This window comes from Gopherus flavomarginatus, chromosome 3, assembly GCF_025201925.1.
Source record: "Gopherus flavomarginatus isolate rGopFla2 chromosome 3, rGopFla2.mat.asm, whole genome shotgun sequence".
NCBI classification, from domain to species: domain Eukaryota; kingdom Metazoa; phylum Chordata; order Testudines; family Testudinidae; genus Gopherus; species Gopherus flavomarginatus.
Genome location: NC_066619.1, coordinates 27,671,317 through 27,699,025, shown reverse-complemented (window position 1 = coordinate 27,699,025; position 27,709 = coordinate 27,671,317). Strand labels below are relative to the sequence as shown.

Sequence of the window (27,709 nt, the reverse complement as noted above, 5' to 3'; positions counted from 1 at the left end):
GCGAACCGCCCTGGCTAGGGATAAGGACACACTGTGGGTTTGGGGAACTTTGGATGAAATCAGTTTTAATGCAGCCTTCTCTGACCTGCTCCTTTAGAAATGATGTTACAGCTCTGGAATTGGGATTCGGAGTGTGTGTGCCTTTCTACCAAAGTGTGGTGTTATGTTACATCCGCTTGAAAATTTAGCCTAAGATGCCGGCCAACTTCAGAAGCCTTCTTCGTTGCTTGCCATGTAATACATGATATGTACAGCCTCTGACTTCAGCCAAGAGATATTTGGAAACTCTGTCGGATCCAGTGTTGGGGGCTAACGTGTGTTTAGATCCGAAAGCGAATCAGAGGAGGCAGCGGAGGGCACGTCACCAGAAGGGGCCCTATAAATCCATCTCCATTGCTGCTTCACCCTGGCAAATCGATTGCTTTGCATGTTGGCCTGCGCGCCTACATCTGCCCTCGTGTGCGACCCCTCCAGTGGCAGGTCCCAAAAGCTGATCGCTCCCACCAAGCGCTCTGACCCCACCGGATTAAAGAGGGTCCCGCGCAGGTTGCTGTCCGGAGGAGCTGGATGCTCTCGCACCAAGTTTGGATTGCAGGAGTGATCGCTCTTACTCTACACGTTCCTCTTGGATCTACTCTTTCAACGTGACGCGAACCCTTTCTGGAGGAGGGAGTCTTGCTGCGGCTGCTAGCTTACAAATCTCAGCTCCAGCCTCTGCTTCTCCGGCAGGCTGCTATTTCCCCGTCTCAGCTGTTTCTCGCGTGCATGCGTGAGTGCCCCGTTCCCCCTGGCCCAGCTGGCGTTCCGGGAGCCCTGATGTCTTCATTTGACTCCCCGCAGTTGTTGATGGGGTGTCTTGCTCAGATTTCCAGGCAGAAGCTCAGCCGCAGCATCCAGAGCCAGTTCTCGCTGCCAGGCGGGGCTTCGTGCGGCGCAGGCTGCTGCTGAGCTGGGACTCGGCTGCAGGGCAAGGATCAGCGAGGACCGGGCGCTGCCTCTGCTCTCCGCAGGGACCGCGCACCTGCGGCGGCGGGGGCAGGCACACGGAGCGGCGCCGGCGGCAGCAGCCCCTTCCCCTGATCCGGAATTGTGAACTTTCCCCCAGCCCCCCGTGGAGGATCCCCGAGCTGAGCCACATGCATCCCTTGGCGGCCGGCCCGGCTTCCTGGAGTTAATGTCCGTGCTGGGTCCGACGAGCCCATCTCAAAGGTAAGGTGACGTTTCTGCCCTTGGCGAGGCGCTGGGGGCGGCTGCAGGGAAGGGGGGGGCGCTAAGGCTCTGGATCGCTGCTCTTGAGGGCACAGGGAGGAACCTGAGCACCCACGGGAAATAAACAGGTTTAATGTTCTCTTCCCCTCGGATCCTGGGAAGTAACCAGAGAGGCCCGCCTAGGCCACCTGGGTCAACGCAAACATCTGCGCCGCTCCCTGCAGTCCTCGCACCTGGGCGCCGTGCCCGGCCCGCAGCCGGCGCCGGGAGTTTAAAGCTCCCCTTGCCCTCGGCGAGGGGCCAGGGAGGAATTTCTGCCTTTTCAGGCGTTTTCCAAGCGGTGAGGATTCTCCTGAGCCCCCGAGCTGGGGCTGACACTGGGGGATGGAGGCTCCGGTGTCTCCCCAGCGCTGCTCGCCAGCCACGCCCAGTGCGGCAGCTCCGAGCACCTCCTGCAGCCGGCGTTTGCTCCCCGCTGGGCTAGGGGCCGCCAGACACGCTGCCTGGGCCCGCGGTTCTGGTGGCTGCGGCAGGAAGTTGAGGCACACGAGCCGGCGAACCCCTCGCTGCCCTTGTCTTCCTCGCCAGCCTGCAGCGTCTCTTCCCGGCCTGCCAGAGCCGGGAGCGAGAGTGCGCCCCGCTGGAGGCTACGTGTTTACACCGGAGTAAGCGATCCTGGAGGGACTCAGCCACGGATCGGGCCCCAGCAATCAACGCCGTCTAAATGCCAGCATCCTCCCATGCTGCTACCAGGACAGCAGCAGCAACCCGGGGGGCTCCGCAGCACCTCGCTAACGGCTGCTGAGGTCGAACTAAAACGTGTGCAAATAAACCTTTCGAACAGGAATCGTTTCACGCCTTCAAGCAACAATCGTTAAGGGTCCATACCCCGCCAGGGTCTAAAATAGTGCACAGGCGTGAAAATAGCACCGGGAAACGCACGGAAGAGTTTCCTTGCTGTGATTTATCTCACACTGTGAGGGATGTTTCCAGAGAGCTGACAGCTACCACCTCTGCTTGTTACATTAGTCAATAGCTTGCTCCTCGGCACTTCGCCAACGCGGGTCATTTTCTGCAGACAATGTACTCAGTATGGAGCGGAACTGTTAAGAGCGAAACAAAACTTTGGAAATCGCGGTATACATTAAGAGGGGTGTTGACGTGGCCACGTGGTTTAGCACAGACCGCGCAAGTCTTCTCTGCTGCTTTGCATCCCAGGATGCCTAGCTGTCGTTTACGAATGATTTTTGCTACCCCGTAGACAGGGCTGAAACTTGGTGGCAGAGTTTTTTCCCCCAGCAATCCATGCGGGATCACGTTCACTCCTGTTGCTTTCGAAAGAGTGGCCTAAAAATACAAATTTCCCACGCCAAACATCATGCTGGGCTACACAAACGTAGTAACTTCTCCGTCCCCTAATAGGTGGCTACAACGAGCGATCGCAGTTCAAGCGGTCGGTTTACACTGCCCTCTAGCGCCGGAAACGTGTGTGTCCTAACACACAATTGCAATGAGCAGGTTACTAATCCACCACCGGCCCCAGCCCCATTTGTGCCTTTCCATTCGGGGAAACTCTTCAAACATCCCTCATCACTTGAACTCCCTGTAGGGAAACTAGAATCGCTCCCCTTGCTGACATGTCTTCTCCGCGTTCGGATCGTTTTAGGGAAGCTCATGATCGCTTTGAATTTCTGTTTTCTTCTCTCTTTTAAAAACAAACAGAAAAGAAATAGCGCACTGAAGGATTTGTGTTGAAAAAGGCATGCAAAGAAAATGACACGGATTTTGCAAATAGCAGAGAAAATGCGAGCTGAATTTAGACCTTCAGGAATGGCTCTGTCCTCTAGAGCAAGCTCAGCGGGAGATGCGGTTTGGTGCGGATGCCTCTATCTTTACTGAAATTCTTTAATGTACAATGACGGGGCAATCACTGAAATGCAGGATGACATTCTAGACCCACACTAAAGTCAACTGTAAATTTACCCTATATTTCAAAGGGACCAGGCTAGAAGCCTGCAAAAGTCTCTATAAAACTCCCGCATTAGAGAGAAGACGCAAAGAGCTGCCCAGGACAGGCCGGGACTGGGAAGCCTTGTTCATGCCCTGAGGATGTCTGAGGCGAGGAGGGACGCAGATACGGTAGCCCAGTTCTGAACGGGAGATTGGGGCTAATGCGTTCATACTACCAGAGATGGCAGCTCTGGTATTGGAAGCAGAAAGAGGGATTTTACCTAAGGGGGGGGAGAGCGAATTGGAATTGTCTGTGTTAAATATTCCCCATTCCAAACCCTGCTGTGCAAAGCATCTGAGTGCAGAATGCAAGTCCAGTTGTTACAACCCCACAATCCCATCGTGCAGAAAGGAAAACACTCGAATGGGTTGTAGACGTGCCCGTCTTGAGTCAGAAGGGAAATCGGTTGCAGCTACATGGGGAAGGGGGTGAAAGCTGTAGGGGCCCTCGTGCTTTAGGTGGCTCTTTGCTTTCAAACGTACCATGGCCCTGGAGCTGATAGATTTAACACAACAGATGTAGCTCTTTATTACAGAAAGTGTGATCCTCTCATGAGGAGCTATCTGGATCCTACTCCTTCTCTTATTTACTCTCAAGTATCAGAGGGCTAGCCGTGTTAGTCGGGATCTGTAAAAGCAGCAAAGAATCCTGTAGCGCCTTATAGACTAACAGACGTTTTGGAGCATGAGCTTTCGTGGGTGAATACCCACTTCGTCGGATGCATGTAGTGGAAATTTCCACTACATGCATCCGACGAAGTGAGTATTCACCCACGAAAGCTCATGCTCCAAAACGTCTGTTAGTCTATAAGGCGCTACAGGATTCTTTGCTGCTTTTACTCCCAAATATTAAAGGAGGAAGGGCCTTGTTTAGGCTTTTTAAAGTTGTTTGTGTTTTAATATATTTTTATGACAGCTGACAAATTGTAAACGGGCTTCAGGAAGCTACATTAATTTCTTATTTATATTACAATCAACATCCCTGGCTAGTAAGGGCTAAATCCAACTGTCTCTACTGAGGCAAAGTCTGACCGCAGAGAGGTCAAAGTAAGATTTGCCAGATCTGGCCCCACGTTAACGGAATCCGAATAAACCCGTTTCAGCGAGTTTCCTCTCCAAAGACAAAAATACAAACTGGCAAAAGCTAACATCTGCTAGCCAGGGAGGATGGAAAATACACGCATCTGCCCGGGCCTAGGTGTTTGCGAAAAGCGGAGAACTGGTTGGAGTGGATGTAAATAAAGCAACAACATATTTCTCTCACATCTCTGGGAGCAGCCCCCTGACCCCCTCCTGGTGCCCATAATATTTTACTATCAAAAGCCTGAAAGTTGCCAAATCCCTTCTTTGATGTAGAAGCCAGTGTTGTGGATTTAAATTACAACGCGCCTGGTTTTCTAAAACATACGCTTAAATCCAACCCGGATTCCCATTACGAGCCACGACGATTTGTATCTCCGAAAGAGTTCGACTTTCGAGCTCCTGGCCTCCACCTACTCCCCTTCCAGTGCGTGATTATCATCAGGAACATTTCAGTGCCTGCTAAACTTAATCCCGCCGCCCCCCTGCTTTCTAATCTCCTCCACACAGCCAGGTACTGGGGTTTTGGCTTTGGGGACGGGTCCTAGGGCAGGCATTTAGCGAGCCCGCGGGCGTCTGCCCTGTCCATTGCAAGGAGGCAGCGTGTCAGACGTTCCTTCTCTGCTCCTGAGCCTGAATCCGTGGAATGGGGGCAGCGTCTCTCCAGGAGCTGCTGCGTTTCGTAACGAGCCCCGGCCCCTCCCCAAACCCTTTGGGTTTATTAAAAGGCCCCAAGAGACTCAAACAGCCCCAGCGTTTTCTGGGCAGACCCTAGGCTGAGCTTCAGAGCGAAACGGGCGAGCAGAGGGTTGGGTTTGTGTGACCCCCCCCCTTAAGAATCATATCAGCTGGCAGGGCCGGCTACTGGGGGTGAGGTTAGGGCCCTGGCGGCCCCCCTGGTCTGTGCACTGCTCGGTTATGGGATTAAAGCAGCAGGCTGGGCTGGAGCGAACATTTCCCCCGGGGGGAAGCTGATCAGTTTCACTCCAGCACCTGCGCTTCATCGAAGGCTTCTGAGACCCCCCCCCCCCCGGAGCTCGGGAGCCCAGGCGCAGGCTCTGGCACTGGGGGAGCCCGGAGCGCAGCGCACAGCGAGCTCCCCACGGGCGCGCAGCGAGCGCGGAGCTAACCTTGTGTCTCCTCTTCGCCAGGGGCCTGTGTCGGAAGGAAATCTAAGATGAAGTTATGGGATGTTGTGGCTGTCTGCGTGGTGCTGCTCAGCACGGTCTCCACATCCCCGCTGCCCGCCGGTAAGACGCCTCCCGAGAGGCCCCCTTCAGTGGTAGAGGGGCCTGAAGACGATCACTCCCCCATCAGCCTGCCGCCTCCCTATGCTGTGCAAAGTGACTGTAAGAAACGTTCCCCTTCATAGTCACCACTGTCTGTCTTACTAAACCCGCTTTCCAGTGTCTGACCCCAGCGCGGGGAGCTCGCTGCGCGGGGCGCCCCATAGCTGTGTGGCTACAACTGCGGGGCGGGCGGGGGCTGGGGCATTCTAACTGAGGGGCAGTTACTACACCTGCCCCCATCCCTGGTTGTACCGGAGGGTTTGTTTAAAACCTGTTTTTCTATTTGTTGCTCCCCTGTGAGAGATCCATGCAAAGGAGTGGGAATTGCTGAACTGATTCCAAACAGGAAACACTTCTTTCCCCCACTAATCCCTTTTCAGTTCTAAAAATCTCCTTATGTATTGTTTGTATGGCAGTAGCACCTAGAACCCTCAGCCAAGATTGGGAGCCCACCCTACAAAACACTGCACAAACAAGTAGGGAGGCTACTGACCTCATTTAATTCCCCCCATTTATTCCAAAGTGAGATTGTCCACATCAGACTTACACTGGAATAAAAAAGGCTTTTAGGAAACTGATGCAGTTAAATCAGTGTAAGCCTGGCTGTAGACCAGCCCACAGTAAGAGACAGTTTACAATCTAAATTCTAGGTAATAATAAATAATAATAATAATAATAATAATTAATAATAACTAAATAACAAAAGGTCTCAAAGGAAAGCATTTTCAGAGAGCACTGTGATTTTTAAATACACAGTGGTGCTCCTTTAAAGTTGGTGTTAATATGACTCAGTAAGCAGTGGCAACATACACAAATTAATCTTAGAAGTATTCAATTAACATGAAGGGCCTTGTCTTAAACCCATAAAAGCAAAGACCCAGAATTGAGACTGCCCACTTTGTCTTTAACTAATTCTCTTCTCTGCTTAGATACTGTAACTTACATGGTACAAGGGTATAGCTCAGGGATCGGCAACCTTTGGCATGCAGCCCATGAAGGAAATCCGCTGGTGGGCCGGGACGGTTTGTTTACTTGCAGCATCCGCAGGTTCAGCCAATTGCAGCTCCCACTGGCCACAGTTCACTGTTCCAGGCCAATGGGGGCTGCGGGAAGTGGCGTGGGCCGAGGGATGTGCTGGCTTCCCGCTTCTTCCTCCTCTAATCTTCTCTCTTCTTTCTCATTTTCCTCCCATTGGAATCTTTCCTGGGCCTCACTTTCCTCTCTTTTGAGCTGACCTTCTCACTGTTCCATGAATGACAACATCCTGTCTCAGTCCCTCATCAGATGCAAGTTGACCAAAAGAACTCCATTCCCAGTTTTCTTCTTCTTCTTGCACAGATTGCTGAGGCTTTATGATGCTGTGATCGTCTTCTGCATTGTGGTACATGGAAAGGAGGGTGTATGTGCAGTGGAAGATTCCACAAAACCTCAGGATCTGCTTTGCTGGCATTTGTGCCAGTCTCCCCTACTCTGGGCTGCAGCTGTTTCAGTTCTGTAGGAAGAAAAAAGCATTAAGAAGAAAGTTGTACTAGTAACTTTACAACGATGACAAGTTGTCAGTTCAGGGTGGTGAGATATCAGTGTTCCATTGTTCTGGGTCCTACAAATGAGGCCTAGAACTATTTTTTATAACACCAATCCCTCTATTAAGACATTTTAGAAAATGTTATTCCACCTAAGTGATCCGTTCCATAGCAAGCAGAGGAGACAGACAGGTAGCAGAAGCATTAATCACTTACCCACTAGGTCTGGTTATCCTCCTACTGGAAATAGACTAAACTTCTCATTGTTGTTTGGGTATCTTGTAGACTAAGGAGTGAGATGTCCATCATGTGGGCCTTGTGTTTCAGGTGGATGAGTGAGCAACATCTTCCAGAAGTATGTGCCCAGTGTAGAGCCAAGCAGAGATGGACGAAGGGTCTGCTCCAGTATGTCAGTTCCTATATTCCTACTAGGGAAATTATCCGCAGAAACCTGAGCAATATGTTCCTGCAGTATTCAAACCTACAATGGAAATCACAGATAGATGGGCCTGGGTGCAAAGGGAAGATGAGCATTGCTACTCACCCTGAGGTTAAAGCTGGATAAGTGAGTCTCTCAAACATTTTTTTTTTTGTTCTTTTCCTAAGACTGGTGAAATATCCATGCTCAGAGAAACTCCTGTATTGGCTACATTGGTGAGCCTGATAAATAGCAAGGGGTTTGCTGAGCTGGTTGGCTATATGCTGATATTCCAGCCTAATTAGTTAAATACCTTGATTCACTTTATTACTGTTTCTGTTTTAAAAATGTGTGGCGTCTGGATGCCATTCTGAAAACACAGGGCCTAATAAGCTAACAATATCCAAGATGTGTCACCACTTCTGCCGACAGTGGTGTTTGGGTTCCACCATAATAAGAAAGGGTGTAGGCAGAACTCAAAGTACTTTAACTGACATTTGAGTCAGGGACTTTATTTTGATAGCAGGGCCTGGGGGAATCTGAGTCATGATGGGATGAACGCCATTAGTGTGTAGGCAGAGGGCATGCTGGTGTATTTCCATTTCACTGAGAGCTATTTTCACCATTGCAATAACAAAAAAAAAAAAAAGTCAACTAGAGGTTTCGCCATTCACTATTGATTTTATGCGGAAGGTGCTCATACAAATACAATACCGAGAGAGAGAGATCCAAGACTCAGGTTCCTTTTAACAGGTTCCCCTTCCACAGTTATCTTCCTCAATCTGCTCTCGTGACTTTGGTCCCATTCTCTTCCACACATCATTTAGTGCATGTGTGTGTGTGTGTCTCTCTCTCTCTCTCTGACACACAACCATCCCAACACAAAGAATGGGTTGAACACTACCTGTAATGGGAATCAATGGCTTCTCCTCCTCTTTGTGGTTCTTCATCCTCCCTTTCCTCTCTGAAATATGCATAGCTATCCAATATGTGGCAGGAGCAATGGTTAGCCTGGCTCTTGTTCAGCTCCCTAGAAGGAGGAGTATTTGTCCAGCAGTGGCCTGATACATAGTTGGAGTTGTCAGATCAGTTACACCAGGACTTTCACATCTTCATGTTTCCTCAATTCATCCATCATTTTCTCCACAAGGTGTTCTGAGAGGTGCTGATAGTGCTCTGAGATGACAAGATTATGTAGCACCAAATTCAGATTGGCCTGAAAGTTTCCCTTGCTCCAGATTATGAGCAAGGTGTTGACCTCTCATTCTAACCAGGTGTACTGTGATGACCCCTCCATTTCAGATCAGTGATCATAGAGGAATGTGCACCAGCAGTCACAGGCTTCAGCCATATGATTAAAATAGACACCAGCTTGCTCAATGTAGCCTGCCCTAATTGCAGAGCATTTTAAATCAGCCCCCTGCTTCTTGATTATGTAACCAGCAGAGCCATATGGGATAGTTTGTGACGGGGGGATAGAATTGCTGGAGACATATGCATATGGCACACGCAATACATAGGGCAATGCAGTGTGGGATATTTTGTTATAGCGACTAAGAGGAAGCTATCCTGTTATATAGGCATGATCAAGGATCCTGTATGAGCAAGAGTGGCACACAATTAGCTTCTATAGATACTATGTACTGTGTGAACACAAAACACATTATAAATAGAACTATGCCAATAAGTGGATACAAGATGTGGTCAAATTATGGTTATGTTGTTTGACCCTACCTGTGAAAGCAAACCTAGTGCTAGGCATATATATTTTGTAACTGGGTACCCCAACATGGTTGTAACTGTAGGGTGAATGGGATCCCAAGTCACATAGGCCATTACCTACAATGTGATCACTGGCACGGGGGGAGCACAGTGTAAGATCTAGCTGTGTACTTAAAAAAAAAAAAACACACAAAAAACCATTGTAGGAGCTTCTCTCTGTAAAGAGGCAGAAGATGTTCTTATAAATTGCAGTACCTGAGGCACAGTGATTTGATTGTTGAATAGTGATTTGTTATGTGTTTCTTTTTAAAAAATAATTTAGTGTTAGGTCATTTAACATCTTTAGCTGGAGCATAGGCACTGCCTCCGTAGGTGCTCCAGGACTCAAGTACCTAGTGAAAAAGTAGGGGGGGGATCAGCACCTGCAGGGCTAGATTAATATTTTGTGGGCCCCAGTGGCCAGACTGTGATGCCACATCCCCGCTCTGTTCCGAGGCCCCACCCTAGCTTGGCCTGTCCCTCCAAGGCCCTGCCTGCCATTTGCACGGGGAAGAGGGGGCGGAGAGAAGTACCCACCTGCAAAAACAAAAGTCAGTGCCTGTGAGCTGGAGTGTTTTTTATTTACTATATTAGAAATACAGAGGAAATGTAGAATAGCCAGGATATAATATTGGAATGCAAGCACTTCAGGGTAAGACTTGTCTTTATATTTTGATGCTATATAGAGATGAACACATTGTTAGTGCTAAACAAATGATATGTTCTGACTAAATAGACTTTATTCTATATACCACTTGTTAGACACGTACAATACCTAATACACCATCATTCCATTCTGTGTCAAATACAGTGTCTAATAAATACATTCCCATGGAGGGCACTCAAAGAGTTAACATTAAAATGACCAAGTCCTTCAAGAGTAAATAAGTATACAAGTATATATTTTTCTCCTTATGCATATTTTAAAAGTATATATTTACTTAAAGCATATTCAGAGGTAATTCTTGGAATTCAGCTGTCCAGATGACCATGGACCAAAAGATGGGAAAGAAGTTATATGGCTCTACTACTGTGTGATCCTCAAATGGATGCAGTTTAAAATACTGTGTAAACTGTTTTGATCCCCATTAGGACTGCAGAGACCAGAATTCAGAAATAATCTCTGGTAGATCTGCTTAAAAAAGATGTAGAGTTGCACAGGAATCTCATAATTCTGAGATAATATCCTAATGGCAATCAGTAAGATCGTAATATTAAATAATGCAGTTATATGAATCCTCAGTTTTATCCGACATTAAAATAGAGTGGGTTTCAAAATGTTTAGTGGTGGCAAAAACAGTTAATCCTTGACACTGGAAAGCTGTAACGGGATTAGAATGGATCATCTTAGGTGTAAAAGATGCATCTAATAAAAAAGCGATACATGGCAAGCAGAATAAAATGGAAGATTTCAATGAAACATGGACACCATTCCCTAGTTATAAAGATGGAAAACAGAAGTAAACATGAGACAGGTTCATACAGGATATTCAGTTGCACATAAAATGTTACAGGAAACTTAGCATGTTTTAAGGTAAAAGAATGAAAATGAACTATGCAATGATAGATTTTGTTACAAATTTCAGCAAAGATTTTTTAGAAGGGTATAAGGTCCCACCTCAACTCAGCTTAAGCATTTGCTTAATTATCCTACTTTTCAGCACAACACCTAAACATGTACTTAACTTTAAGACTGTAATTACATTTCTTTGAAATCAATGGGATTTAAGAACATGCATCAGTGCTGTGATGAATAGGGATGGATTTAAGCATGTGTTTAAAGATGAACACTTGTTAAATGCTTTGCTGAATCTGGGCATAGCTGCAGAACAGCAGGGATTCCGAAATCTTTTCATAATGCAGTCCATGTCTTAACAGAGAGATTTTCTTGTGGACATATCCCCTCTGATTCACAAATGGCATATACCACATTCCCTCCCATTGATAAATGTGAGGACCACCTCCGCTCCCATTCACAATCATGTAACAACTCTCTAATGACAGCAATTGCCTAGCTGGAAAAGTTATATTAGGTCTGTATGTTTGGCCATATTTTAATATCGTGTGGAATCTGGGAAAGGATAAGAGCCCATCCTGTGAACAGACACCTCTCTGCAGACCACTATCAAGTGCTCCATGGGCTACCAGTGGTCCACAGATCACAGTTTGGGATGCCCTGCAGTAGAACATGTGGCACCTGTTTTAGTGCTAGGCACTATTTATTGTAATAGTATGAAAACATTATCAGCTTGTATGCTAACCGTTTTCATACTGAGAAACATTCATGCTAATAGTATGTTCATTATCCAGACAAACTGTAAAAATGCTGAAATTTAGAAAGTAAAAGAGCATCACAGAAAAACATGTATTATTCATAATGCAAAACCATCACTGAAATCGGCTGAGATTCACATAGTCAGGATTCAATCATGGCTTTGCCACAAGCCCTGTACATGGGGGAGTATGGTGGTGTACTGCTCCAGGAGCAGCCTGCAAAGCCAGAGCATATACTCCTAGGTCAGAATGTATTTGATTGATATTGACTAGATAGTATGTAATTTAATTGGGGAGATAATTCTTTTTTTTTTTCACCTTGAATATGTGAATAGTAGTAGATTGGCAGCCAGGTCACTCTAGTGAGGGATTTGATGACATTACTTGAGAGCTGAACTGCTGGAGGATTTTTGTACCAGAAATCCAAGATGGAATTTCTTTGTATGGCCATCACAGACTACTTTCCCAGAAATCTCAGAACTGTGTCTGTTAGCTGGCTACATGCTCATTGCTATGAGTGCTGACTAATAGCAAGAGGCTCATAGGTTTCAGGTACTCCTAGAGTAATAAAGGTTCTCAGATACTATAGTGATGAGATTGATATAAAAATTGTCATAAACAGAATATTCAGCTCACAGATATGTGAACCTGCCTGATACTGGACATGTACTTCAGTGATACAGATTCCCATACTCAGGGCCACCTGGGGGGGAGGGGCAAGTGGGGCAATTTGCCCCAGGCCCTGGGCCCCACAGGGCCCCATGAGCCCTGGCCCGGCAGCGGTTCAGGTCTTTGGCGGCGGGGGGGCCATTCAGTGCTGCCGAAGATGCGGAGCGACTGAAGGGCCCCCTGCCACCACAATGCCCATGAGCGCTGGCCCGGCGGCGGTCCGGGTCTTCAGCGGCATTTCGACAGTGGGGGGCTCTTCAGTGTTGCTGAAGACATGGAGCGACTGAAGGGCCCCCCCCCCCCGCTGAAATGCAGCCAAAGACCCAGACTGCCGCTGGGTGAGTACAAGCACCACAGCTCCCCCTCTTTGCCCTAGACTCCCTGACTCCTCTGGGCAGCCCTGCCCATACTTGTTTTAGAACAATACAATGGTTTAGAGAGGAGGAATGGTCCAGGGGTCAAGACATAACAACGGCCATACTGGGTCAGACCAAAGGTCCACCTAGCACAGTATCCTGTGGCAATGGACTGGGGTTCTGTTCCCAGCTCTGTCACTGACCTGCTGTGTGACGTAGGGCAGGTCACCTCATCTCTATTTCTTCTCTCACTGTTTGCCTGTCTTGTCTATTTACATTGTAAGCTCTGAAGGGAAGAGATGGTCTCTTAGTATAGTACCTAGCACAGTGGGGCCTTGATTTCAGATGTGGCCTCTAGGTGCTACCACAATAGATGTATTAAAATAAATACAGGTAATAATGCTTTTTCTGAAAAACTGTCACATTATAATTAGTTAAAAGTAACACTTTTCCATACTATAAGCCTTAATAGAAATCTGTGTATCTATACTTATTTGGATTGCCAGTATGTACTTTCTTCAAAACTGGTACAACTATTGCTATTAGATATTTGATAATGCTCCCATACCTTCTTGTATATTTTTCCTAATGCTTTGATAGCACTTGTCCTGTTGACTTTTAGCAGCTTAGCTGTTATATCGTCTATCCTGCAGCTTTCCCATTTTTAACTGTTCCACTGCTCTTTCTATTTCTTGGTCTGATAGTGGTTCGGTGGTAATATCCACCATATGGCCTTATACACTGTTTATCTGTTTATCTATTATCTAGATGTCCAGAATGCTTGCATCTGAATTAATACAAGGTTCAGCACTTTGTCAAAAATGCTCCTTCCATACTTTCAGCTCCACTTCAGAATTTGTTGTCAGTTCAACAAATTAGCATCTCTTCCTGCTAGCATCATTGGCCTGATTGTATTTCCATACGATTTAACTTTATTGTATATCATTTTCATATCTTGTTTTCTTGATGCTTCCTGTAGTTGCTGAGCGCCTTCTCTCCAGAACTTGTGCTTATCCAATCTTTGTGATTTCTTCATCACTTTATGCTATGCTGTAAGCTCATCAATATTGGGGAAAAATCATGATGTAAATAATTGTCAACAGATTATGACCAATTTTAGGGGCAGCAGTAAGCACCACATGGCTTCAGACCAGGCTGCAGTTGCATTAATCAGATAGTCACAGTCTGATAGTTAATGGAAAAAAGTGAGAATGGGGATTAAAGACATTTGTTGTTTTCATTGACTTCACAAAGGCATTTGATTCAGCTTGGAGGGAAGCATTATGGAAAGTAGTAAAATCATGTAGCATTCCAGATAGGATAACTGCAATTATAAAAGTTATGTACAAAGATTCCTATAGAACCATAAGAACTAGTGGAAAATTAAGCAATTGGTTCAAGTCAAAGCAAGGGGACAAGAATTCACCTTTGTTTTCATCATTTCTTAAACTGGACATTAAGAATGATAGGTGATTTGGATGGTGTGACACTGGGTAATCTAGAGTTAAGCTCTTTAGTTTATGTAGATAACATTGTACAATTGGCAGAAACATTTGAATTAATGATGATACTCTATTTTGAAAAATTGGTGTAATCGACTTTGACTTACAATATATGCCAAGGATTCAAAGTGGTTGTATCTTGGAAAAGGGACAATAGAAGAATTGTTGAAATGCAGCAGCCAGTGAAGTCACAGAACAAGTAAAATGTTATGTGTACTTAGGAAACTTGATCAATGCTGATGGTTCCATCAAGAATGAAATTAAAAGAAGATGTGCTTTAGATACAAGTGCTGCATAGAAGCTGATGCACAGAAATTGATGAAATTATGGACTGATAAAAACATTACATTTAGTACCAAAAGTGAAAATTTATAAAACTGGTGTACTAACAGTATTAGTTTACCGTATGGAGGTAGCTGCATTAAAAGGAAAAAAACATCAGAAGGCTGAAGGCAGTAGAGATGAGAGTTCTTTGGAAGATGACAAGTGTAAGGTGAAATAATGTTAAGACCAATGAAGAAGTTAGAAGGAGAGTAAGATGTGAAGTCAGGGTATGGATGTCAGGTACTCAGCTGCCTCTGGGCTTGGTTGCTTGGCAACCACATGAGCTCTGCTGCTCACCATGTGACTGTGCTCCCTGGATGGACAAAAGAGCCAACAGATCACCATTTAAGCCTTGTAGGAACAGCAGCACAATGACTTTTCAATGCGTTCCATACCTGTAGCTGCGCCAGACCTGCTTCCAGCCCTAGTCCCTGCCTCCTTCTGAACTCCTGTCTCTAATCACTAGATTGTCTCCTGACCACAAGTCCAGTTCTGCCCAATAGATTTTGTTCCAACCTCTAAGACACACCACCCACACCTCAGTGCGTGACAATGGGATTAGTGACAATTGAGAAAGATTATGATGGTGAGAACACTGCAGAAGACAAACAGATGATAGGATGCCAAAGAAAATAATGCAAATACAATCTGATCTAGAGGCCAACCACCGACTAGATGGAGAAACATTTTATGCAGGAATATGACTCAGCTGGACTTAATGAAGAAACAAGTCCTGGACAAAAATGAATGGTGACACTGTACTGCTTCTTGTGTCCGCAAAGATGTCCTCCAATTTCTGTTTGTTTGATGAAGAAGAGAGAAGAAAAATCTAGCTATCCAACAAAAGTATTCTTGCTGCTTGGACTAATCATATCATATACCACTATCAAACGTAGGATCTGCAGCTGTCAAAACAGGGTCTTCTCTCACAGGGCTCAATTTTGCTCTTACTGAAGTCAATGGAGATTTTATGAATGGCTTCAGTTTGAACACTATTAGTCACTCAGATTGGCCAGCTAGCGATCAACTGGTAAGCCAACTCACAAAGATTAGAGCCCTACAAACTCACCTAAACTGATGGGACCCAGGTCTGGGTCAGAGTGGGTGGGAAAACAACTGGATTCTCTCAGGCTCAGGTTGGGGTAGGTTGGCTCTCCACTTCCTGCCTGTGTATGAGCCTCGCTCCTGCCATCCTATGTTGCAGAGTGACCATGCCAGAGAAATCTCAGCACCACTCTGTAGTGCACATACAGCACATGTGGGGCTGCTGCTGCACCAAACCTGTGGACAGGAGGTGGCATCAGTACTGAATCAGATTCATGGTTGGGTCGGAAAACTACTCTACCTTCTTGTGCTTGGGTTGGGTTGCGTGGGATTGAGTCCAGTTTGGGTCTGCGTCAGGCCTCAAAATTAGGCCTGAGAAGTCCTCTACTGTAGACCTCTCACCTTGAATAAGTTTGTATCTACTTTACCCAACTCTCCTTAGCATGTTTTCCCCTAACACAGCCATAGATGACAGCAAGTGAAGTTTAGCAAATAGGATTATTCTGTCACTTCTCTTTGGCCATGTCTATACTTACCGGGGGTGGATGCTGCTGCCATCGATGCAATGGGGGTTGATTTAGTGGGTCTAGTGAAGGCCCGTTAAACCAACCACAGAGTACTCTCCAGTCAACTCTGGTACTGCACCAGAAGAAGAAGAACAAGGTAAGTCAACGGGGGAGCGTCTTCACCAACGCAGCGTGATACAGACACCGTAGTAAGTCAACCGAAGCTATGTCAATTCCAGCTATATTATTCATGTAGCTCGAGTAGCGTAACTTAGGTCAACTTTCCCTGGTAGTGTAGACAAGGCCCTAGTTCAGGAGTTCCCAAACTTCACTGCACCATGACCCCCTACTGACAACAAAGATACTACATGACCCCAGGTGGGGGGACAGAACCCGAGTCCTGCTGCTCCAGGTGGGGAGAGAGGGGACCAGAGCCCGAGCCCTGCTGCCCCAGATAGGGGGGGGAGAGGGGACCAGAGCCCGAGCCCTGCTGCCCCAGATGGGGGTGGGGGAGAGGAGACCAGAGCCCGAGCCCTGCTGCCCCAGATGGGGGGGAGGAGAGGGGACCAGAGCCCGAGCCCTGCTGCCCCAGATGGGGGGGGGAGAGGGGACCAGAGCCCGAGCCCTGCTGCCCCAGATGGGGGGGGGAGAGGGGACCAGAGCCCGAGCCCTGCTGCCCCAGATGGGGGGGGAGGGGACCAGAGCCCGAGCCCTGCTGCCCCAGATGGGGGGGAGGAGAGGGGACCAGAGCCCGAGCCCTGCTGCCCCAGATGGGGGGAAAGAGGGGGTCAGAGCTTGAGCCCTGCTACCCTGGGTGGGGGTGGAGCTTGGGCTTCAGCTTCAGCCATGGGTTCCAGCAATTCTAATGCTGGCCCTGGTGACCCAATTAAAATGAGGTCCCAACCCACAGTTGGAGAACTGCTGCCCTAGTTTCCTTCTTTTACTGGAAACAGATGGAATCTGATTTTCTCAGAAGTTGTCGCAACTACTGTGAACTGAGAAGCACAGCTGAGGAGGTAGAAAGATAACAGGAAACAAATGAAAACCCTGTGAAAGGCTGAACACAAACTAAAAAATATGAATCAATAGGCAGATTAGCGATAACTATCAACTGATTTATTGATCATACCCTGGCATATGATAGGCCTTCAAACTAGTGAACTATAAAGAGAAAATCTTTGTAACCACAAAAGGAAAAATTACAAAAGCTATTTTAATTCAGTACTTTTTCTAATACTGGCTCATTGTATCTGACATTAAAAGGCCTAGGAGTCAGATGCATCAGGATATTTAACACTTCACCTTGATGAGAGACAGGTGACACCAATGACAGTGTCAGTTTCTATGGGAATTCTACGTTACAGGAAAGAATGTAATGTCTCTTTGTGAGCTGGCAAGTCAGTGAATAAGGTAATGAACTAGAACAGTATTAATCATTTAAAGACAAGTTGACCTTGGCATCTTTGATGTTATATTTTTTAATGAATACGACTGACATGTTTCTGTCACCTCTTACCCCACACATTTTCATGCAAAGCATAAAAGCAAAGTCAGTCTTCAGACTGGTGTTATTTTAATTGTTTAAATCCTGATAACTTTTCCACATAGATAGGTTAGTTTATTTCCAGGGATTCAGTTCTCCAATTTCTGTTTGATAGACTTATTACTGAAAAATATTTCTAAATGAGTCTTTTTTTTCCCCTTCACAACCCATTTCTTTCTAGCTTATAAATGTATGCAACAGAATGATCAAAATGTTAGAGAGGCTAATGGGAGAACAACCGGACCCTCTCGGGCTCACCATGGTCAAAATGAAAGTAGAGTTTAAGTTGAGAGGGTCCTGAACTAAAACTTTGGACCTTATTTTGGTAGAAGAAGCTTTAGAGCCAAATCCATGTCTGGATCTGAAATTTGCAAATAACCCCTATCATTATAATGGGCTGAATCAAACCCCCTGAACTTTGGGGGTCATAATGTAAATGGTGTTTGGTGTTTAGACATGGTAACATAACAACCATTTAAGATACATTAAAGAGCTACGCACAATGCGAGTTAACATAGAAAGTAAAAAATTATGTACAGTAGAACCTCAGAGTTACAGACACCAGAATTACTAACTGACCAATCAGTCACACACCTGGAAGTACACAATAAGGAAGCAATAGAGACTAAAAAACTCCCAACCAAACAGATACAGTACTGTATGGTGTTAAATGTAAACTACTAAAAATAAAGGGAAAGCAGCATTTTTCTTCTGCATAGTAAAGTTTCAAAGCTGTATTAAGTCAATGTTCAGTTGTGAACTTTTGGACCATGTTTTGTTCAGAGTTACAAACATTTCAGAGCTACGAACAACCTCCATTCCGAAGGTGTTCATAACTCTGAGCCCTGGTTTACGCTAGCAGGGAGGGAGGGGGGTGTCAACCTAAGTTGCGTAGCTGAAGTTGGCGTATCTTAGGTCAACTTACCTGGCCGTGAGGACGGCAGTGAGTCGACTGCTGCCGCTTCTCCATCGACTCCACTTCTGCCTTTCATGAGCTGGAGTTCCAGAGTCGACGGGGAGCGTGACCAGGGATCGATTTTATCGTGTTTACAATAGATGCGATAAATTGACCCCCGATAGATCGATCACTACCCACCAATGCAGCAGGTAGTGAAGACCTGCCCTGAGGTTCTATTGTAGATAAGTATATAAAATTATTCGTTTCCTAAAATAATTGCATGGACCAGAAAAAATTGTTTCCATTCAAAATTGCATTTTAGTGAAAAGGCATCTTTTACAGATAACTATTTTGCAATAAGTGGGATTTAAGCCTTTTCTCTAAAACGTGATGGCCAAGATTTTCAAAAGTGAGCACCGAAGTTAGGCTCCTACATAAATAAGTGATCAGATTTTCAAAAGTGCTGAACATCCAGCTTCTCCCAATGAAATCAATTTCTGGTCACTTTTGCGTTGTGGGTTTCTTGTACTTAATACTCTTGTCAGGATTGTCACCACTGCAGGAGAATTTTTTCAAAAAAATCTGTTGACAGTGGAATTAAAAGATTAGCTTTATAAAACCTAAATTTTGTGCCAGATTTGCTCTGATAGTTTCCCATTAAAGACAGATGGGGCAATTTAGTTTCTGTCTTCTTTGGAACATGGCCGTGTTGGAGTCTGCTGTTCCAAAATGACATTTGGACCTACTTTATTTATAAATTCTTCTTGTATGCAGTATAAATTGTTTCTTAAAAGGGGCTCATCGCCAAATACAATGCTCTCTGGCAGTCAATGCCTTGAATCGACTGGAAATGCAGACTTGGGGAATGTAGTGGAGAACTTGTCCAGAGAACATGATGATCCTCGGAGAGCCATGGAGCAGAACTCTTTGGTGGCTTTCTACATAGGAAAATGAGTGGAGCCATTGTTGTTTGGCTGAGGGAATGTGTAGCTATCAGTGTTGCCAACTCTTACAACTTTATCATGAGTCTCATGATATCTGATGAATATGTTAAAGCCCCAGTTCCTGAAGACAAGTGATTAGATGAAAATCTCAGGTTTCATTTTTTTTAAAGTATATTTCTAAAACTTACCCTAATGGTTGTGGTAAAAGCATTGCCTGAGTGTACCTCAAAGACTCAAAAAAAACAAAAGGCAAATAAAATGAACCCAACGCTTATGATTTTTAAGCCATTCTTATGATTTTTGGGCATCCAACTCAGGACTGATGCTGCAGCTTTAGCGTCACTCACTAATACGGCTGTTGGCAGCCCTAGCTGCATGAGTTGGACTGCAGTTCCAGCTGCCTCCAACAGAGGATGCTCTGCCTAGGCAGAGCTGAGAAGCAGTAGCCCATGTGGGCAGGAGAAGCTGCAGGGAGAGTGCTCATGGGGCAGCACTTGCTCCCTGCCCCTTTCACTCCGCTATGAAATGCTGCACTCTACAGTCCATCCACTGCATCGGGCGCCTTATGTGGGGCTAGGAGAGAGGAAGGGACATTGTCCTGGGGCGGTGCTGAGGGTGGGGGCAGCTGGGCAGGCACATGTCCAGAGGAGGGACCGAGCAGGCAGGGGATTGAACTCATTGGATGGAAGTTGCTGAGTGGGTGGGAGCTAGTCAGGGCAGCACCTGAGTGGAGAGAAGAGAGAAGGGGATAGTGTCCAGGGTAAAGAGCTACTGAAAGTTCCCAGGGCAGGAGCAGAGAAGGTTTAGGGGAGCCTGCCCAGGGAGAGGTGGGATGAGGCCCTCCAGCAGTCAGCAGTAAAGGGAAGTGGGATATGTTCACCCCCCCTTGTGTTTATTTTTGTGTTTCAGGGTAAGTTCAATAAAATGTACATGCTGTGCACATGCATACACACAAGTGATTCCCACCATAAGTTCAAAAATCAGAAAACAGGCCTCAAATTTGATGTAAAAATAAAATAAATCTCATGATTTTTAAGTCAGTTTCATGATTTTTAGAGTCATCATTTTTTAACTTGCAGGGTTCGCGTCACTGCTGATCCTATTACCACAAGCCTCACATACAAGGGCCTGTTGAATTGGATGGTCCTTTCTCCTGCATATAGACTGTAGGTGAGACTGCAAACTAGATACACAGAAGCCCTACACCATACTTTGAGCTTGGAAGGAGGATTTTTAAGAGCATAAATGCCCACATATTTCCCCCATGCATAGCCCTTTTACTCAGGCTCTGTGTATGTATGTTCTATTCTATTTTATTCTATATAAATTCTTGTACCTCATTCAACACCATAATATCTGAGCACCTTCCAGTAGTGCATTAAGCAACATAACTAACAGAATCGTAGGACTGGAAGAAACCTCAAGAGATCATCTAGTCCAGTTGTCTGCACTCATGGCAGGACTAAGAATTATCTAGACCATCCCTGACAGGTGTTTGTCTAACCTGCTCTTAAAAATTTCCAATGAAAGGGGTTTCCACAACCTTCCTAGGCAATTTATTCCAGTGCTTAACCACCCTGACAGGAAGTTTTTCCTGATGTCAAACCTAAACCTCCCTTGCTGCAGTTTAAGCCCAATGCTTCTTGTCATATCCTCGGAAGTTAAGAAGAACAATTCGTCTCCCTTCCTCCTCCTTGTAACAGCCTTTTATGTACTTGAAAACTGTTTATCATGTTCCTCTGTCTTCTCTTTTCCAGACTAAACAAACCCAATTTTTTCAATCTTCTCTCATAGGTCATGTTTCCTAGACTTTTAATCATTTTTTTGCTGTTCTCTGGACTTTCTCCAATTTGTCCACATCTTTCCTGAAATGTGGTGCCCAGAACTGGACACAATACTCCAGCTGAGGCCTAATCAGTGCAGAGTACAGCTGAAGAATTACTTCTCGTCTCTTGCTTACAACACTTCTGCTAATACATCCCAGAATGATGTTTGCTTTTTTTGCAACAGGGTTACATTGTTGACTCATATCTAGCTTGTAGTCCACTATGACCCCCAGATCCCTTTCCTTCCTAAGTGGGGTACTTTGCATTTGTCTTTATTGAATTTCATCCTAATGTTTGTTCTTTCACCCTCTCTCCAAGGGAGAAGTGTATGCAGTGGAATTCTTGTTTTGGTAGGGGTTTTAAAAACATATAAATATACATGTTGCTAAGTATTTCTGTTAGAGAAGGCAGGTCAAAGAAATGCACTTTGTACTTACAGAGAAAGGTGGTAAGATTTGGATGGTCCTCAGTTCCTGGAGTTCATTCCACAGTCTTGGACTGGCCCCAGAGACGGTTCTGTCTCTTACACAGATGAGCTTTACTTTATTGTAGTGAGTTCCATTGTGCCACAGGAGTGGAGTTCTCAACTACGGTCTTCATCTGGGCACTTTAGACAGTCTGTTAGATATCCTGGGGCCGAGGTCAACGAGTACCTTGAAGATAAGGACTGAGAACGTGAACTTGATTCAGTAATCTGTAGAGAGCCAGTGTGGAGAGTGGAGGATAGGTCTGCTGTGTTTGTGCTAGCCTGTGTTGAGGAAGAGTTGTGCTGCAGCATTCTGTACTAGTTGGAGTTTCCTAAGTGCTGAAGTCTTTGTGCCCAGATGTATTGCATTGCTGTAGTCCAGCCAAGAGATGAATAAAGTGTGAATAACTGAGCCCAAGTCATTATTCGCCAGGACAGGATGGAATCTCCTAGCCAACTAGAGACAGTAGAAAGCATTACTCACAGATGCTGCTATGTGAGAGCTCGGGTCAGTGAGGCACTCAGGAGCATGCTTAAAACCAGTTGTGGGTGTGTATCTTCAACCAAAGGAGACTGCACTGTGGCTGCAAACTCTTCAAAATGCTTTTCTCTGCCCACAAGCAACACCTCTGTCATGCTCAGCCTTAGCTTCAACCAGCTGGGCTTCATCCATGAGCTGATCCCATCTAAACACTGGACCATCTTGGTGGTGACGGTGTGGTTCAGTGTTGGAGAAGGAAGTGTACAGCTGTGTATGTGTTTAAGGATCTGACCCTCTGAAAGCAACTTCACAGGTGGCAGTCTGTACTGGCATCTGTGAAGACTTTGTCTACACAATCCCCTATCATCCTGCATGTCATCCAGCTGTTGAGGGGCAAATCCACAGATATCTTCCCTCTGATCCTTGCAAAGGATGCATGCCTTCAATGACCAAAGTTCTAGCACTGTGCACGAGGCAAGAAAGTTCTCACTCCTGTGTTATATTTATTTATGATGCCCATACAATGGCTCCAGTCACCCTTTCACTGAGGCTATGTCTACCTATGCTATGCAACTCCAGCAATGTGAATAACGTAGCAGGAGTTGACGTACCTTAGGTTGAGTTACTGCGGGGAGTGAAAGGGAGAAGCTGTCCCGTAGACTTACCTTACTCTTCTCGTCAGGGGTAGAGTATGGGGGTCGACTTGAGAGCGATCTGCTGTCAATTTGGCAGGTCTTCACTAAACCTGCTAAATTGACTGCCAGTGGATCGATCTCAGAGCATTGATCCTGGCTGCAGTGTAGATGTAGCCTTAGTTAAACTTACAGCATAGTAACTTGAGCTTGTTGAAAGTCAGAATTTCTATCCCGCTGGAAATGCCAGAATTTCAAAATTGGTTTTGTTTCCAATTGGTATGAAAAGTTGAAATAACAGAATTTTTCATGAAATAAAATATTCCTAAAATATTTAGTTTCAGCCTATCAAAATGTTTCATTTTGATATATTGTATTATAGCATATCAGAACATAAAAGTCAAAATGAAATGTTTCAATAATTTCCCATGAAAATTTTAAAATTGATACATTCCTGTGAAATGTTTCAATGTTGGCAACTTAGGGTACGTCTTCACTACCCGCCGTATCGGCGGGTAGCAATCGATTGCTCGGGGATCGATATATTGCGTCTCATCTAGACGCGATATATCGATCCCCGAACGTGCTTATATCGATTCCGTAACTCCACCAACCCGAACGGAGTTGCGGAATAGACAGGAGGAGCCGCGGACATTGATCCCGCGCTGTGAGGACGGTGAGTAATTCGATCTTAGATACTTCGACTTCAGCTACATTATTCACGTAGCTGAAGTTGTGTATCTAAGATCGATTTTCCCCCCTAGTGTAGACCAGCCCTTATTCTCAGACAGAAGCTGTTCCACGTGAAAATTTTCAACCAGCTCTAATAATAACATCCTCAGCTGCACCAAAAAGCAAGCATTTAGCCAGGAGCAGTAACTCAATTTGACCAGCCAGTTAACTACAGATAGCTCCTTTCTACAATTACCATAATTCCAGCAGCATATCCTTTACCCACTGTTAGTCTTTCTAATCAGAATGATAATCAGAGGGAGCCCTTATCTACAGTAGGCCAGGAAGGTCTATTTGACCCTTTTACAGTAAGTCTGCTTATCTAACATTTATACCTTGTCATATATTTCTTTCCCAGTTTTTGGACCTGCTGTGTATACTTTTTGAAATACACAATTGATAGAATAGCTTCCATAGGCCTAACATTTTGTTGAGTTATAATATTGGTCAAGTTCTAGTGGACTTTGTTTAAAATGTCTAAGACAAATAAAAGTGGCCATCCACATCTAACAAAACCTGTTCTCTCTTTCTTTTTCAAATAGCTAACATGCCAGAGGATTATCCAGATCAATTTGACAATGTAGTGGACTTTATTCAAGCCACTATAAAAAGACTGAGAAGGTCACCAGATAAACAAACTCCAATTTTTTCTAAGCGAGAGAGAAGTCGGCAAAATGCAGCTGTTAATACAGAGAATTCCAGTAGAAAGGGACGGCGAGGTCAAAAGGGCAAAAATCGAGGTTGTGTCTTAGCAGAAATACATTTAAATGTGACTGACTTGGATTTGGGATATGAAACCAAAGAAGAGCTGATTTTCCGGTACTGCAGTGGATCTTGTGATGCAGCCGAGACCACATATGATAAAATTTTAAAAAATTTAACCAGAAAGAAAAAGCTGGTCAATGATAAAGTGAGGCAAGCTTGCTGCAGACCCACTGCCTATGATGATGACCTTTCATTTTTGGACGATAAGTTGGTTTACCATATATTGAAAAAACATTCCGCTAAAAGATGTGGATGTGTCTGATTTTTTTTGAGATTATTACAATATTGCATTCCTACTACAATGCAAAGAACAGAACCAAGGTTCCCAAGGAAACGTCTGTTCAGAACTGAGAAAGAGGACCAAGGATGCAGGAAAACAGATGTCATGGGAGCCTGGTAGGACAAGATCCAGCACAGAGAACTGGACAGGACAGAAAAGTTGGAACTTTTAATTTCTACAGGAAAGCAAATAAAAGGCATCAAAGCTCAGGGGTGGAGTTTCAGAATGGATGGGTGGAGGTTGCTATCACTATTTCATTTGACATGGTACACTATCAATGAGAGTTGAATCAGCTAGGAATGTGCTTAAAAACACAACCTATTCAATATCATGCCTTGTTCTTATTTTTTATTAAGTTTAGTTATAAAAACTGGGGTAGCATTAATAATGGCAAGTTTAAGTGGTATTAGCTTCACTCCAATATACACTGTACTATTGCTTGTTAAAAGGTTATTCCAAAACCCTGGAGATAACTTTTTAATTACATAGTATATGTGCAAGGTTAAATCAGGCAAGTGTCAAAATTAATCAGCTAAAGTTCATCCGGGGAAAAGCAACACAAAACACTTTCACTTACTGTTTGATTTAGGTTATTTCCATCTCACTTTTCTTCAAAACAGTTAAGTATCAGATTTAATTCTTCTATTACCTCTGAAAACAAGTTGTGTTTTTAAGCACTCACTCCTAATAGAATAATAGAAACAATGAGCCTGGCCTACACAAATGCAAAATGTGTTTCTTTTGGTTTACAAAGGACTAATGTCACTTACATAACTCCTTTAATATTTGGTCATTGTGAGTGAACAGACTACTTGATGCAATGCATCCATTCAAAGACATAAATATACAGAAAATATTTATTGAGATTTAAGTTATTGTTATTTATTACAGTTCACTAATGAGTTTCCGTTCCTTATTTATTAAAGTTTTTTTCAAAGGTGCCAAAGTGGAATGTGCTCGCAAGATACAAAGACAGTTAAACTGGGAACAAGGGGCCATGCTTTTAAAAGTATTAATAGTTAACTTGAAAGCAAAAAATCACTTACTTTACCTTTTTAACAAAACTCTGTTTAAAATCTCAAAATAGAGGGCCAAAGTCTGCAATCCATATTCATGTTGAATAACATTTATGTGAGCAACTCCATTACTACCCATATGAGTTAGTGACACTCCACATGAGTGGAGGTTGCAGAATGGGGGCCACTATTATAAATTTGTTAGAAAAAGTAATTTTATTAATATTATAATGTTGATGCAGTTTTTCTCACAAACACTTCTTCTGCCAACTGACCTCATAAGTATGATTGACAAACGAAGATTAATCACACTTTTGTCATTTTAATTTAATGTTATATTTGTTTTTTCTTTCCATATTTCCATATAGAAAAGGTTAAATCCCTTTTTGTAGTTAGTCCTGGATTTAATGTAGACTGAAGATAAACAAACTATTTTGTTAAATAACCAAAGTGTTTTGTATAATTTGCTGACACGTTACAGGATTCAACTGGCATAGTAAAAACTATTCTAAGTTTTCATCTAAGATACTGCTTTAAGGTGAAGGAAGTTATGTATCAAGGAGATTAGCACAAGTTATGAAGCTGGAGGTTTATTTATTAAAGATTAGCAGAAGTGTATTTATACTAGACATAATAGACAACTGAAGTGAAAAGTGAAGACTTGACTCCCACAAAAACAATATCCAACCAAGAATCTACTGAACAACAACAACAATTAGGATCATAATTTATCCAATCCATTCAATGGCTCCATACTTATTCTGTTCCTTTTAAGTGCATGGAACCTGCACTGATACCAGTGGGGAAGGTCCCATGGTTGGGCGGGAGAAAGAAAGGAAAAACACACAAAGGTCCACCATCGTGTGGCTTAAAGGAGAATTTTGCCTTTCTTCACTAAGGTCCCAATCCTGCAATTGATGATAAGTGAGCACAGTCATCTTCATGGGCTCTGAATGCATGGCAATCCACCACATGCAATCAATTGCAGGATGAGTCTAAGGCCCAACTCCAGCAAAGCACTCAAGATCATGAATAGTCCCATGGAAGTCATTAAGCACGTGTTTAAGTGCTGTACTGGGTCAGGGGATTAACCACTGTGTTGGGCAGCGTACAGCTGTCAAAGCATCATCTGCATTACTTGCATAGTACAATTCTGGCTATGTGATGAGTCAAAACTCAGCAACACTGTGGTTAGTTTAGGCTAGCTTTGAGCACAGAAATTTTAAGTACTTTATCACTTGCTATGGTACTTCACTGATGGTTGACAGCTTACCTCAAGCAACAGCCTAAATAGGCTTTAATTATAGCAGGTCACTATGGTCAAACTACAAAGGGTAAAGTTTGTGATTTTTTAAAAAACTTATCAACAGGAGTATGATTCTCTGGAGGTTTTTACTTCACCTACAATTTATGTCTCAGTTATTTGTGTTAATCAACCAAAGTTCTCTACAGACTTTATTTTTGTACAATATTCATTTTATAACTTTTTACAAAATAAAACTCATTTCTATTGTTGTATGGATGCTGTTTATACTTCTTGCACAGCCATCCTTTTCAAAGAGTTATGATCTTGCCCTTTTTCCAGTCCAGAGGGGAAATCCCAAATGAAGGCAAATTTCTATGTGGAGATCTCCTCATCCATTGTACCCATTCTGCACCGTGGAACAGACATTGGTAGGGGATGCAAAATACCTCAATATGTTTGACTAATGTGTAAACTAATCTCACCATAGCTTCAAAAAAGCGAGTGTAAAGACTGTAGAATTTTGTGGCCTTTGGCTCACACAGCAGAAAATGGAAATAGGCTTTAATTACAGCAGGTCACTATCATCAAACTACAAAGGGTAAAGTTTGTATATCACACACTTTTTTTGCTGTAACATGTTACCCCAACAGTTCCAAGCCAATCCTAGCCTGTGGCATAGTCCATCTATGCAACCTGCTACAGTCCAACAACTAATATGTGACTTGCCTTTTGGTTTAATGATGTGCTACTAAATCAGCCGTGCAAGATTCCATTCACCATGTCCAAGTAATTTTTCTTGATGGGAAAATACAATATTAAGATTTTTCATGATCTTCAGCCATCAGAGGAAAAATAAATGGTGGGTTAGATTTGGTGCCTGGGCTGGTAAATTTTCACAGCAGTTTGCCTAGGTCA

General features: G+C 44.3%; 1 protein-coding gene across 2 annotated transcripts; it reads left to right on the top strand.

The window, feature by feature from the left end:
• Positions 1 to 1,102: 1,102 nt before the first annotated feature.
• On the top strand, positions 1,103 to 24,849 carry GDNF (glial cell derived neurotrophic factor). Of its 2 annotated transcripts, XM_050943845.1 has the most exons (3): positions 1,103 to 1,209; positions 5,451 to 5,648; positions 24,030 to 24,849. In XM_050943845.1, exons 2-3 carry the CDS (start codon positions 5,477 to 5,479, stop codon positions 24,512 to 24,514), a joined length of 657 nt encoding a protein of 218 aa, XP_050799802.1. In that variant the 5' UTR covers positions 1,103 to 1,209; positions 5,451 to 5,476; the 3' UTR covers positions 24,515 to 24,849. The 2 variants fall into 2 exon arrangements, with proteins under 2 accessions (XP_050799802.1, XP_050799803.1); XM_050943846.1 differs by lacking the exon at positions 1,103 to 1,209 and having other exon boundaries at positions 5,446 to 5,648.
• Positions 24,850 to 27,709: the final 2,860 nt, after the last annotated feature.